The following is a 15,803-nucleotide window of genomic DNA, read 5'->3' on the forward strand; positions in this document are numbered from 1 at the left end:
GATGAATTTTATTATTTATGAAGATAAATAAAATTTTGACGAGAGAATTAAAAAACATTTTGAAAATAATAGAATTTCTAGGATAAATTTTTTATTTATAAAGGTAATTGAAATTTTGACAAGAATTTTATTATTATTTTTTGCAAATAATTAAATTTCAGAGAAGAATTTTATTATTTATAAAGAGAATTGAAATTTTGAACAGATTTTTTTTAAGAATTCTTTAAAAGTAATTGAATTTTGCAGAAGAATTTTGATATTTATAAAAATAATTGAAATTGTGAGGATAATTTAAAAAAAAATTTGAAAATAATTGAATTTCTGAGAAGAATCTTCTTACTTTTGAAGATAATTGAATTTTGCAAAGAATTTTATTAGAAATTTGAAAATAATTAAATTTCCATGAGGAATTTTATTTTTTATGAAGATAATAAAAATTTTAACGAGGAATTTAAAAAAAATTTTGAAGATAATTGAATTTCTGCGAAGAATTTGATTAATTTTGAAAATAATTGAATTTCTAGGGTGAATTTTATTATTTATAAAGATAATTGAAATTTTGACAAGAATTTTATTAAAATTCTTTGCAAATAATTGAATTTTGCAGAAGAAGAATTTTATTACTTTTGAAAATAATTCAATTCCTGTGAATAATTTTATTAATTTTGGCAAATAATTGAATTTCTGTGGAGAATTTTATTAAAAATTATGAAAATAATTGAATTATTGCAAAGATTTTTATTAATATTTAAAAAAAAATTTAATTCCCGTAAAAAATTCAATTGAATTTTGAAAATAATTGAATTTTTGCGAAGAATTTTATTAAAATTCCTTAAAATAATTAAACTTCCGCGAAGAATTTTAAAGTTTTTAAAAATAATTAAATTCTTGTAAAGAATTTTATTAATTTAAAAAAACAATTGAATTCCTGTGAATAATTTTATTAATTTTGGCAGATAATTGAATTTCTGCGTAAAATTTTTTTAAACGTTTTAAAAATAATTGAATTATTACAAGTATTTTTATTAATATTTGAAAATAATTGAATTCATAAGAAGAATTTTATTTCAAATTTGTGAAAATAATTGAATTTTTGCGAAGAATTTTATTATTTTTGAAGATAATTGAATTTCTGCGAAGAATTTTATTATTTTTGAAGATAATTGAATTTCAGAGAAGAATTTTATTATTTTTAAAAATATTTGAATTCCTGAGAAGAATTTAAATAATAATTTTTAAAAACAATTGGATTCATGAAAAGAATTTTATTAAAATTTTTGAATATAATTGACTTCTTGAGAAGAATTTTTGAAAAATTTTTGACAATAATTTAATTTTTCAGAAGAATTTTCCTATCTATTTATAAAGATAATTTAATTCTTGACGAGATATTCGTGAAAATTTAAAAAAATAATTGAATGTTATTTATAAAAATATTTGAATTATTATTGCAACGAATTTTATTGTTTTATTGAATAATTGAATCTTTCTTAAAATTGAATTCTTTCCTCAAGTTTTAATAAAATTTTTAATAATAATTGCATTTTTCAAGGAATTTATTTAAAATTTGTATTAAAAATATTTGAAATTCTGCGATGAAAATAATTGAATTCATAAATGAAATTTTATTATTTATGAAAATAAAATTTCTTAGAATTAATTATTTTTAAACTTATTTAGATTTAGAGAGTATAAATAAAAATTCAATATTATCTAAAAATAAATTATTCAACAAGAAATAAATAGAAATAGATAAGAAAATGTTTTAAGTAGAATTTCAAGTAGTTTAAATAAATGACTAGTCAGACGCCTTTCTAAAATCATCACCTCCTGTTACATATTAAATCATGACTAATTTTCTATTGCAATCATTTATATTATTTAATTTAAATAATATAATAATTATTATTATTATCATAATTATAATATAGTTTTTTACCTCATACAACTATTTAGCTACTATTTTCATAAATAATTTACTTATTTCGTTGAAAAAAGCCATTAATTAATTTCTTAAACCGAACTTTTGAAAATATATTTATTTACTGGAAAAGTTCATTCATTTAAAAATTAAAAAATAGAGAAAAAAATAAATTTATAATTGAATTCCAGTAAAAAATTCTTGAAAATAGTTTGAATTTCGAAGATATCACAATTGTTAATTTATTAATTTTTTCAAATAATTAGATTTAAAATTAAAACTGATTGAAAATTTCATTTCCTGCTTGGAAAAATAAATGACAACAAGTAGTTAAAGTATTTAATTTAACAATAAAATTTATTCAAGTTTTATTACTTTATTCATCTACAAATATATTTATTTATATATATATTACATTACTAATTCATTGTCAGGAAAATGATAAATTGTCATGATGGAACCGTCCGTCACCTGAGTGGAGTATCGAAACAACATAAATATTTAATGGCTACTTAAAAATAATTTTACCAAGAAACAAGTCTCCGAGACGTATAACTCAATTCAATTCTATCTCGTTGACATGTCGAGTTCAAAAAAAAAAAAAATTCCAATAAATCGAAATAAATCTTGGTTATTTTTCAGTTTTTTCCTTCAATATTCTAAAAGTTTGCGATAAATATTTAATTATTTTTATTAATTAATTATTAATTTAAAAAAAATTTTGAAAATAATAGAATTTCTAGGATGAATTTTTTAATTTATAAAGATAATTGAAATTTTGACAAGAATTTTATTATTATTTTTTCAAATAATTAAATTTTAGAGAAGAATTTTATTATTTATAAAGATAATTGAAATTTTGAACAGATTTTTTAAAAATTTTTTTAAAAATGTTTAAAAAAAATTTTTTTGAAAATAATTGAATTTCTCTGAAGAATTTTCTTACTTTTGAAGATAATTGAATTTTGCAAAGAATTTTATTAGAAATTTGAAAATAATTGAATTTTCATGATGAATTTTATTATTTATGAAGATAATGATAATTTTGACGAGAGATTTAAAAAAAATTTTGAAAGTAATTGAATTTCTGCGCAGAATTTTATTACTTTTGAAAATAATTGAATTTCTAGAATGAATTTTATTTTTTATAAAGGTAATAAAAATTTTGACAAGAATTTTATTAGAATTCTTTGCAAATAATTGAATTTTGCTGAAGAATGTTGATATTTACAAAGATAATTGAAATTTTGAACAGATTTTTTTAAAAATTTTTTGTAAAATGTTTAAAAAAAATTTTTTTGAAAATAATTGAATTTCTGTGAAGAATTTTCTTACTTTTGAAGATAATTGAATTTTGCAAAGAATTTTATCAGAACTTTTGAAAATAATTAAATTTCCATGATGAATTTTATTATTTATGAAGATAATGATAATTTTGACGAGAGATTTAAAAAAAATTTTGAAAATAATTGAATTTCTGCGAAGAATTTTATTATTTATAAAGATAACTGAAATGTTGACAAGAATTTTATTATTATTTTTACAAATAATTAAATTTCAGAGAAAAATTGTATTATTTATAAAGATAATTAAAATTTTGAGGAGAATTTAAAAAAATAATTAAATTTTGCAAAGAATTTTATCAGAACTTTTGAAAATAATTAAATTTCCACGATGAATTTTATTATTTATATGAAATTTTGACGAGAAATTAAAAAAAATTTTTGTAAATAATTGAATTTGTGCGAAGAATTTTATTACTTTTGAAAATAATTGAATTTCAGAGAAGAATTTTATTATTTATAAAGATAATTGAAATTTTGACAAGAATTTTATTAAAATTGTTTTTAAAGAATTGAATTTCGGAGAAGAATTTTATTATTTAGTTAGAAAACAAAAAGTCGAACAGATTACCGAAATACAAGGATTATTAATATAGATTTTTATTTTCTATTAAAAATTGCTATGTAAAAGTTGTGTTCAAAAAAAAAAATGCTCACAACTTCTAGATATAGTTCAAATTTTACTTTATTGTAAACGGTATAAAAATTACCCTATATATATATATATATTTTTTTTTTTTTTCTTTCTAACAATATAGGAAATCCCCTGGATTCTCTCATGTGGTTTGCATTTAAATTTCTGCACGCCGAGTACTAGTAACAGATATCAACTAAATAAGTCGGGTTTATATTGAATCGGCAATTTTCGGTAACATATGACACGTAAATGTCAGTGTCACATGCGTGCAAAATGAAAGGATTGCTGGTGTTGGAGAATTTTTATTATTCCTGTTGCACTCATCGTTCGCGCAATTCACTTCATGTTTGAATTGAGAACGACACGACTAGACGATATGACGTGACTCGTTATAAACTCTCTGTATTTACAGAAATTATGAATATCCTTAGGGTGATAAATAGAAATAAAAAAAAAAAAGTGTCGAGAGGACTCAGAATTAAAAAGAGAAATAGAAGGGGAGAGTTAATATAAAAACGTATGAGAAAAATATCAAGAGGATTTATTTTATATACATACACATGTGGTTGATACGAATTTGTTGATATTATTATTGTGTATTTTTTCAATATATTAATCATAAAGTTAACATTAGAATCAACTGGGGTAAATATTAGCCGGTTTCTCTCACAAACAAAAGGAAAAAAATGATATAATGTACAAATATTTGCTTAATCTCTTGCGTACACAAATGTCTCATTACTTGTTATAATTCACTTATAGTTATTCAAGGCACGGAAAATTTCTATTACGTTATTTTAAGTTACAATTTCTAAAAAAAAAATTTACTTTTTATAAAAAAATTCAATTATCTTAAAAATAATAAAATTCTTTGCTTTAAAGCAAAGATTATTATTAAGATAATTGAATTATTATTATTATTATTAAGAATTTTCTTTCTTTCTTTCTTAAGAATTATCTTATTATTAAAATAATTTAATTTTAGTTTTTATTTTTTTATATTTAGTAAGAAAATTTATGAAAAATTTTGAAAATAATTAAATCTTATTGAAAATTACATTGAAATTATTCAAAATAATAAAATGGTTTCGAAGAATTTTTATGCAAATTTTATAATTGAATTTTTATAATTGAATTTTTGTCAAGAAATTATTAAAATTTTATTATTATTTTATTATTATTTTTGAAAGTAATTAAATTTTTGTGGTAAATTTTTGTTATTTATGAAAATAATTGAATTCTACAAAGAATTTTATTAAAATTCCCGAAAATAATTGAATTTCTGCAAAGCATTTTTTGAAAATAATTGAATCTTGTTGAGCATAGCATTATAAAATTATTCAAAATAATTGAATTTTGGCGAAGAATTTTATGGAAATTTTTGTAAATAATTGAAATTTTGCCAAGAACTTTATTAAAATTTTGAAAAATAATTGAATTTTGAAATAAAAAAAAATTCTGGAAATTGTAATAAAATTCTTTAAAACGATTCATTTATTCTCAAATTCAATTTTTTTATACCGAATAAAATTTTCACAGGAATTGAATTATTTAAAATATTTCATAAAATTTTTTGAAAAAATCAATTTAAAAATGTTTTATAATTATTTTTACAAACAATAACATATTTCACAAAAATTCAATTATTTATAAAAATTTTAATAAAAATTATAAAATAAAAAAAAAAAAAAAAAATTATAAAATTCTTTACAAGAATTCAATTATTTTTTCAAATTATCAAATTTTTCCAGAGAATTCAATTATTTAAAAAGAATTAAATAAAATTCTTCGCCAAAATTCAATTATTTTCATAAATGATAAAATTCTTCTCAGAAATTCAATTATTTTTTTAAAGAACTGATAAATTCTTAAGAATTTTTGAATTTTTTAAAATTATTTTCCCAAATAATAAAAATGTTCAAGACAATTCAATTATTTAAAAAAAATTGAATTAAATTCTTTGCAAAAATTCAATTGTTTTCATAAATAATAAAATTCTTCTTAGAAATTCAATTATTTTTTAAAAAAATTGATAAATTCTTTAATTCTTTCTTTAATTTTTCACAATTATTCAATTATTTTTCCAAATAATAGAACTTTTCACGAGAATTCAATTATTTAAAAAAAATTAAATTAAATTCTTCTCGAAATTTCAATTACTTTCATAAATAATAAAATAATTCTTCTCAGAAATTCAATTATTTTTAAAAAAACTAATAAATTCTTTAATTCTTTCTTTAATTTTTCACAATTATTCAATTATTTTCTCAAATAATAGAACTTTTCGAGAGAATTCAATTATTTTCTCAAATAATAGAACTTTTCGAGAGAATTCAATTATTTAAAAAAAATTTAATTAAATTCTTCTCGAAATTTCAATTACTTTCATAAATAATAAAATAATTCTTCTCAGAAATTCAATTATTTTTTAAAAATTGATAAATTCTTTAATTCTTTGTTTAATTTTTCACAATTATTTAATTATTTCCCCAAATAATAAAACTTGTTACGAAAATTCAATTATTAAAAAAAATTAAATTAAAATCTTCTAAAAATTTCAATTATTTTTTTAAAAATTGATAAATTCTTTATAAGAATTAAATTTTGAGAAACATTCAATTATTAAATATATTATTTATTTTTGTATTTAAATAGTTGAATTGCAGTTGAGCTTTCTAATAAGAATTGATTTAAAAATGAATTTCAGTTGAAATTTTAGATAATTATTAATTCTTGAGTGTGAAGCCTGTATTAATAATAATATTAAGAATATAATGATTGTTTAATAAATAATTAAATTATAGTTTAAAAAAATCAAAAATTCACATATAAAAAAAATGTCTTAATCAAAAATGTGGTTTTTGGATTTAAAAATAAAAAAACAAGTATAAAAAACGAGTTAATATTTATAACGTTCTTTTCGAAAAATCTAACGCGTGACAGTATTTTATAGAACTAATGCGACAGATACATAAATTGTTAGAAGCGAAAAAAATGGTAAATTTCCGATTATTACTTTAAGACTATTTTATAAATAACATTATTTAAAATAAATGTTTCCGGAATGTTGGGAAAATAATAGATTGCTTCTGACATGCCACTACGAAAAGGTAATTTATAGTTCTGTACATATATTGTAAGAGAGGGTAAAATTGAACTCTGAATAGAAATGAACTGCGTGTCTTTATATGTATATACACAGTTGGTCAACGCCTTCCACTTCCAGAATTGTATCGATTTGTACTTGCTATTTTATTGCAACTAAAGTATATCCATTATCATGACTATAGACAAGTTGTTATATCTACTATTTTTAACAGCTTTTCATATATTATTTTATTTCCACTAATTTTCTTTTAAATTTCTTTCAGTTTTCACATTTTTGCTATATAATAATTAACTTTTTATTTCTACGCAAAAACAGATTGAAAAATTCGAATAAACTTCGGGAATCGAACATTGGATTCATTTTTATCAATGGTCATTTTAAATTTTAATTTATTTGCTGGAAAAATTAATTCCAAGGCTCTAAAAAATTTGAGGCGTTAAATATATCAACAAGGAAAGTAAATTAAAATTGAAATTTGTTTATATTAATTGACAAACTTTCTAAATTTGATTATAAATAATTTAAAAATAAGGAATATTGACGAAAATCTTGAGATTCAATATGGAGACGCTTCTCTCCACCTGAGAACGCCAAGGTCACCGCCAGATGTCAGTTCACTTCTCGGAATTTATTTATTTCTTGGAATTTCTCCCGCCATCTGGTGGCGTCCTTGGCGTTCTCAGGTGGAGAAATCAAACCACCATTTTATCTCCCAAAACATTTTTTATAATTCAAAAAAAATGTATTTATTGAATAATTGAAAAAAAGTAATTATTCTAAGAAAAGAAAAAAAATGTACTATGTAGTAAGGGTATCAAGGGTTAGAATCCATTATTCCATATTCTCACCTTCATTTGAATTTAATAATCATCATTTATTAATTTAAATGATAAAACAAGGGAATTTGTAAGGTCCTAATTTGTATTTGAAAATAGAGGCGCAGGAAAGGTGACCCCTTTAATAATAATTAATTATTCATTTTGTCTACTGTTGAAAGAGAAATTCATCAAGATTTATTATTGTTTGAGCGGAAAATAATTTATTCTCATAAATATTATAAAGATGAACATTCGAGAGAGCATTTTTATTTACAATAGATTTTTTTTAAAGAAAAGTTTGTCCCTTTTGTTAAAATAAATACTAAGGACTATCCGGCGTTGTTTCCTTCCAAGCAAGAATTGTATTCATATCTGTGATGCCTCGAGTGCTCCACGGTTCTAAAGGATCAGTGGGAGATGACGGAACAGATTCTTCCTCCTTCATTTTCACCTTCGATTCTGACTGACTTGTTTCTTTTGGTGATATTCTTCAACAACAAAAAAAGTCAAAAATTCCTATGTCATGAATTTCGAATAAATATAGTAGAAAGTAATACAATAATAAAAAAAAAATTAAAAAGAAAGAAAATGTAAAATAAAAATATTTCTTTTATTTATTTATTAAATATTTCAACTTTATCAGGATTGACACAGGTCAGGAAAAGTCAGGGATTTTTATTAAAAGTACTGGGAAAAAATAAATTTTTAGAATTCGTAAGAAAAATCTAAATTTAATTCTTTTCAGGAATTTTAATAAAATTCTTTGCAAAATTCAATTAATTCACTTAAATAACGATATTCATCCTAGAAATTCAATTATTTTCAAAACTAATAAAATTTTTCGAAGAAATTCAATTATTTTTGAAAATTTTAATGAATATCTCGTCAAAAATTCAATTATCTTTATAAATAATAAAATTCTTCTCTGAAATTCAATAATTTTCAAAAGTAATAAAATTCTTCTTCGAAATTCAATTATTTTCAAAAATTTTTTTTCAATTCTTCTCAAAATTTCAATTATCTTTATAAATATCAAAATTCTTCTGCAAAATTCAATTACTTTTAAACGTCCTTAAAAAAAAATATGTTCAAAATTTTAATTATCTTTAAGAATAATATAATTCTTCTCTGAAATTCAATTATTTGCAAGGAATTTTAATAAAATTCTTGTCAAAATTTCAATTATCTTTATAAATAATAAAATTCATCCTAGAAATTCAATTATTTTCAAAATTTTTTTTAAATCTCTCGTAAAAATTTTATTTATCTTTATAAATAATAAAATTCTTCCCGGAAATTTAATTATTTTTGAAAGTTCTGATAAAATTCTTTGCAAAATTCAATTATCTTCAAAAGTAAAAAAATTCTTCGCACAAATTCAATTATTTTCAAAATTTTTTTAAATTTCTCCTCAAAATTTTGTAAATAATAAAATTCATCCCGGAAATTTAATCATTTCCAAAAGTTCTGATAAAATTCTTTGCAAAATTCAATTATCTTCAAAAGTAAGAAAATTCTTCGCAGAAATTCAATTATTTTCAAAAAAATTTGTTTTTAATTCTCAAAATTTCAATTGTTTTTTATAAATATCAAAATTCTTTTACAAAATTCAATTATTTGCAAAGAATTTTAATAAAATTCTTTGCAAAATTTCAATTATTTTCAAAATTTTTTAATTAACTCTGCAAAAAAATTCAATTATCTTGATAAACAACAAAATTCTCACCATAAATTCAATTACTTTTAACAATTTTAATACAATTCTGTGCAAAATTCAATTATTTTCATAAATAACGATATTCATCACAAGAATTCAATTATTTTTAAAACTAATAAAATACTTCGATGAAATTCAATTATTTTTGCAAATTTTAATGAATATCTCGTCAAGAATTCAATTATCTTTATAAATAGCAAAATTTATCGCCAAAAATTCCATTATTGTCAAAAAATTTAAATAAAATTCTTGGCAAAATTTCAATTATTTAAACAAAATTTAATAAAACTCTTCTCATGAATTCAATTATTTTCATAAACTGTTATTTAAATTCTTCTCAAGAATTCAATTATTTTTAAAAATTTTAATTAATAAATTCTTCAGAAAATTTTCAATTATTATTTTCTAAAAATAGTTATAAAATTCTTTTACATAATAAATTTCAGTAAGCAACATTCAAAAAACATTCATTCATTTTAAGAAACATTCAATTATTGAATAAATTTTTTATTTTTGTATTTAAATAATTGAATTCTCGTAGAATTTTCTAATAAAAATTGATTTAAAAATGAATTTAGGTTAAAATTTTAGATGATGATTTAATATTATAAGCATTATAGCAAAAATTTTTAGAAATAATTGAATTTTAAAAAAGTTTAATTGGATTTTTTAAAAAAATTATTTCAAGTTTTTATTTTCTAAATATATTGAAGAATTTCTAAAAAATCAAAATTTAAAATTGAATTGTAAACAAATGGAGTTGAAAATTATCTAGAAACTTTTGCAAAAATTATTAAAAATAATTGATAATTGTTCATTTATTTGTTTCGAAGAATTTTAATAAATTTTTTGAAATTAATCACATTTTTTGAAGAATTTACTCAAAATTGTATTAAAAATAATTGAAATCCTGTGAAGAATTTTTTTTTATTTATGAAAATAATTGAATCCTTACAACGAATTTTATTACAATTTTTTTTAAATAATTGAATTCTTTTGAGAAATTGTATGAAAATAGTAGAATTTAAAAATATTTGAATTTCAACGAAGAATTTTATTTTTTGTGAAATGTAATTGAATTCTTGCAAAAAATGTTTAAAAATAATTACATTTTTCGAGGAATTCATTTAAAATTGTATATTAAAATTAATTAAAATCTTCTTTAGGGTCAGGGAGAAAGTCAAAATTTTGTCTGGAAATCAGAGAAAAGTCAGGGAAAAACAATATTAATTTTTTTGTGGCAATCCTGTTTGTTTATTAAAAATTTTATTTTGTCACAAAGAAAAATTTTCTAAAAACCAGATAAAATTTATTTATGACAAGTAAAAAGTCCTGTTGGTTCTGAGACATTTATAATTTTTTTTTCTGAATAAAATAATTTTTATTTTCGATTAATTGTTCATTTCAATTTTCATTATAAATTCAAAAAACAAAGTAAAGCAAAATGTAAAGAAGTGAAATTTAATAAAAGAAGAGAATGTAAAAAATTTATCATTAACTTTTGACTGAAACTATTCTTTAAAGAGAGAACCTTAGAAGTTTTCTCTTCGAGAAACAAGATATGATACTTGAAATATAACTTTTTTTTTTTGCTTTTATGTAAAAGTTTCAAAGGAATTTTCACCAAATCTTAATAAATATACGTATATTCTTTTCCTTTTAACGTGATTGAAATTTATTCCCACCTGCAATTTCCATCAGGGAAAATCATTTTAGGTGGAAAGAATTTTTTTACTCTTACGGTATCACAGTGTAAATTCTTTGGATACTTTTTACAGAATATGGAATTTTTTTTCTAGTGGGCTGTGAACTATAGGATTAAATTTAGAATCTTTATTTCAGTCACAGGGAAATTCTTAATTAATTCTGGAAAATAATTCGCAATTATCTTGATAAACAACAAAATTCTCCCCATAAAATCAATTGTTTTAAGGAATTTTAATAAAATTCTTTTCCAAAATCCAATTGTTTTAAGGAATTTTAACAAAATTCTTTTTCAAAATTCAATTATTTTGATAAATATCAATATTCATCAGAATGATTCAATTTTTTTGAAAAGTAATAAAATACTTGACAGAAATTAAATTATTTTCAGAATTTTAAAAAAATTTTCGAATGATTCTCAGTGAAATTGTTTTGTACCTGTTTCGAGCAGTTTTTGGTCTGCGTTTATGATTTTTGCCATTTTGAGTTTTGCTGGTGGTTTCAGTTGATTTTGAATCGACGACTTTGAGTGACGATTTTGGCTGTTGACTGGAAATGTCTTCTGGCTCGTTCAGAAGTAGATGATATCCGGAATTGTTCTCAACGGATGGCGACGAAGAGGAACTGCCGTCATCCTGTCCGGATTTCCTTTTTGTCGTTACATATCTACTATTGGCAGACTTGATCCTACGAAGACGAGCTTCCGTGCCCAAGAGATAGTCATCTTTAATAAAAAAAATACGTTCTTTTGTAATAGTGGAAAATTCTCATGCAGCAGCAGCAGCAAAAAAAAGGCGATATTCTCTTTCCGATAATAATTTTTATTAAATCCATTTAAGGAAGAATTAAATCACTTATCTACATTACCTATACACTTTTAAAATAGAATTCTAATAAAAATCTTTTATTTTTTTTCCTTTGCAACAGAAAATTTATCTTCTATATTAATAATCGTTGTATTCTGTTAATTTGTTCGTAGGTAGTTTAAAGTTATTTGTTGTTTGCTTTTTTGTTTCCTAACTTTTTAAATAATTTTTCTTTTTAAATATATTTTCAATTTTAAAATTAATGTATTTAAATTTATTGAATTCTTGCAAAGAATTATATTAAAAAAATTTGAGAATAATTGAATTCCTGGCAACGAATTTTATTATTCTTTGCAAAAAGTTTACTAAAATTAAAAAAAATAATTTAATCCTTACGTGCAATTTTTTTAAAATTGTGTTCAAAACAATTAAATTCCTGCAAACAATTTTGTCAAACAATTTAATAATAATTAAATTCTTTCGAAGAATTTTATTATTTATGAAAATAATTGAATTTTTGCGACGAAATTTATTGAATTTTTTGAATTCCAGTAAAAAATTTTAATATTTTTTGTGAAAATAATTGAATTGTTGAGAATGATTTTGTTAAACTTTTTTAAAATAATTTGAAATTTTTTATGAAAATTTAAAAGAATAATTCAATTATTTCGAATAATTTAATTAAAATTGAATAAAAATAATTAAATTCTTGCGATGAATTTTATTATTTACAAAACTAATTGAAACTCTGAAGGAATTTTATTATTCAAGAAAATAATTTAAATATTGCAAAGAAATTTATAAAAAATTTATAATTAATTGAATTCCTGTAAAATTTTTATTATTTATGAAAATAATTAATTTTTTTAGTAGAAATTTATATTACAATTTTTGAAATAATTGAATTTTGAAGAAGAATTTAATAATTTATATTTTATATAGATAATTTAAATTTTGACAAGAATTTTTTTTTAAATGTTGAACATAATTGAATTTCTGCGAAGAATGTTATTATTTATGAAACTAATTAAATGTTTGCGTAGAATTTTATTAAAATATTTTTAAAAATAATTGAAATTTTGTCAAGAATTTTATTAAAATTTTTTAAAGTAATTGAATTTTGTAGAAGAATTTTATTATTTATGAAAATAATTGAATTTTTGAAACGAATTTTATTGCATTTTTGAAAATAATTGAATTTCAGTGAAAAATGTTAGCATTTGGAAAAATAATTGAATTTTTGAAACGAATTTTATTGCATTTTTGAAAATAATTGAATTTCAGTGAAAAATGTTAGTATTTGGAAAAATAATTGAATTCTTAGAAGGGTTTTGTTAAAGTTTTTGAGAATAATTGAATTTTTTGAATTATTCTATGAATTTTATTAAAATATTTTTTAAATAATTAAATGCTTTTGAAAAATTTAATTAAAAATTTAAAGAAATAAATGAATCCTTTTGTGAATTTTTTAAAAATTTTATTCTTATTAATTGAATAGCTCCAAAGTATTTTTGTTTAAATTTGATAATAATTGAATTCCTTCAAGGATTTTTATTATTTATGAAAATATAATTGAATTCTTGCGAAAAATTTTTGAAAATCCTAATTACATATTCTTTTGAAGAATTTCTTTGAATTTTTCAAAATAATGAAATTTCTTTAATATTTTTAATTCAAAATTTTCAAAGTAATTGAATTTTTTCGAAAATATTATTAAAAGTTATTAAAAAATTGATTTGTGTCAAAGAATTTATTAAATTTTTAGAAAATAATTGAATTCTGTTCTGGAATTTTATAACGAATTAAGAAAAAATTGAATTATTTCGAAGAATTTTAAAAATATTAGAAAGTAATTGAAATTTTTCTAAGGATTTATTAAAATTTTAGAAAATAAATGAATTATCTTTTAAAGAATTTCGAATTTTCAGTATAATTATATTACAATTTATGAAAATATTTAAAAAATAATAATTAATTATATACTTAATAATTAATTTTTTAAAATTTTCATTATGAAATTATTCAAAAATTTATATTTGTACATAAAATAATTTTGTAATTATGCATAATAATAATAAATTGAATTTCACGTTTCGCGTACGTAACATTTGCTGGTTAATTAATAATTCATCATTGTGCAGTGAAAAATAGTATATTGTGTTAATATACTTTTGTATTATCATTATTAAATAGATTTAAAAAATTTTTCCTAATCGAAGATTGATGCTCAAAGGTCAATATGAAGACCCTCGAGTAATATAATAGATAATGTGAAAATGTTCAGGGTCGGGAGGAAAATTCATGAAAAAATAAAATTCGAAGCTTGATAGAATTTTATCGTACAAAAAAGAAAAACAATTTTCTTTTTTTTATTAAAACCAATCCATCAATATTGTATATCTACCGTAACTTTTATACATTATATGAAAAATTTACGAAAACGACGTATCCTTTCTTTAGAGTATTATAAAAATAAAAAATTAATTTCAATTTACCTTTCAATATTGATAGAACGTATTTATATTCTGTAAATCAATATTACCAATTTGAAATTGGTAATTTTATTAACTAAATTTATTTTCGTATAAGAATATCGTGTTTTTTCCGGTAATATTTCCAGCGTTTATATTATCAATAATATTAATTCATTTATTTTAATGTCACGACTGACGTATTTGCATTTTATTTTCGAAAATAAGTTCATTTTATGCACCATAATTTTACAAATTTCATCAGAAGTAAAATTATTCGAAAACATCAATAACTTCTTTTTTAATTAAATATTTAATCATTATTATTTTTCCATAGGAATTAAGATTTTAAAAAAAAATTCAAATTTAAACCACTTGAAATTCAATAACTTTTAAGAATATTATTATAAACTTCCATAACATTTTTCATAGAATTTATCACATCAATTAAATTATTTTAAATAAATGTAATAAAATTCGTTGTAAAAATACAATTATTATCAGAAATAATACAAATTTAAATGAATTCCTCGAAAAATGTAATTATTTTCAAACATTTTTTTGCAAAGAATTCATTAAATATTTCACAAACAATGAAGTTTTTTGTTGAAATTCAAATATTTTTAAAATCTACTATTTAAATAAAATTTTTCAAAAGAATTCAATTATTTTTAGAGAATGTAATAAAATTTGTTACAAGGATTCAATTATTTTCATAAATAATAAAATTCTTCACAGGATTTCAATTATTTTCCAAAGTAATCAAATTCTTCAAAGAAATTCAATTATTTTAAAAAATTTTTACAAATATCTTGTCAAGAATTCAATTATCTTTATAAGTAGCAAAATTTGTTGCCAAAAATTCAATTATTTTCATAAATTTAAATAAAATTCTTTGCAAAATTTCAATTATTTTCAAAAGTTTTTCGATATTCAATGATTTTCAATATTTACTATTTTCATAAAATTTAACAAACAATTTTAATATTGAAATAAATTTTTGATACAATTCTACGAAAACATTCAATTATTCTCGTAAATAATAAAATTTTATTTAGAAATTCAATTATTTTCATCGCAGAATTTCAAATATTTTTAATAAAGTTTTTAAAAAATTCCTTGAAAAATGCAATTATTCTTAAAAATTTTTTAAGATTCGATTAAAGAATTTTAATTTTAAAAAACATTCAATTTATACAACAAAATAATAAAATTTGTTGCAATAATTTAATTATTTTCATAAATAATTTTTAATTGGTCGCAGAAAATCAATTATT

At 19.5% G+C, this 15,803-nt stretch overlaps 1 protein-coding gene across 4 annotated transcripts in view; it reads right to left on the reverse strand.

Annotated features, from left to right (window-relative positions):
• Positions 1-8,043: 8,043 nt before the first annotated feature.
• Positions 8,044-15,803, reverse strand: part of LOC122498536 — a 90,527-nt gene continuing 82,767 nt past the window's right edge. For all 4 annotated transcript variants that reach the window (XM_043606307.1, XM_043606309.1, XM_043606308.1 and 1 more), the window contains 2 exons: positions 11,688-11,973; positions 8,044-8,316 (listed from right to left, as the gene is read on the reverse strand). In XM_043606307.1, coding sequence (XP_043462242.1) covers positions 8,151-8,316; positions 11,688-11,973 — 452 coding nt within the window. In that variant the 3' untranslated portion in view covers positions 8,044-8,150. The remainder of the gene's footprint in view (positions 8,317-11,687; positions 11,974-15,803) is intronic.

The sequence above is a fragment of the Leptopilina heterotoma genome, unplaced genomic scaffold (genome assembly GCF_015476425.1).
Source record: "Leptopilina heterotoma isolate Lh14 unplaced genomic scaffold, ASM1547642v1 Lhet_152, whole genome shotgun sequence".
NCBI lineage: Eukaryota > Metazoa > Arthropoda > Insecta > Hymenoptera > Figitidae > Leptopilina > Leptopilina heterotoma.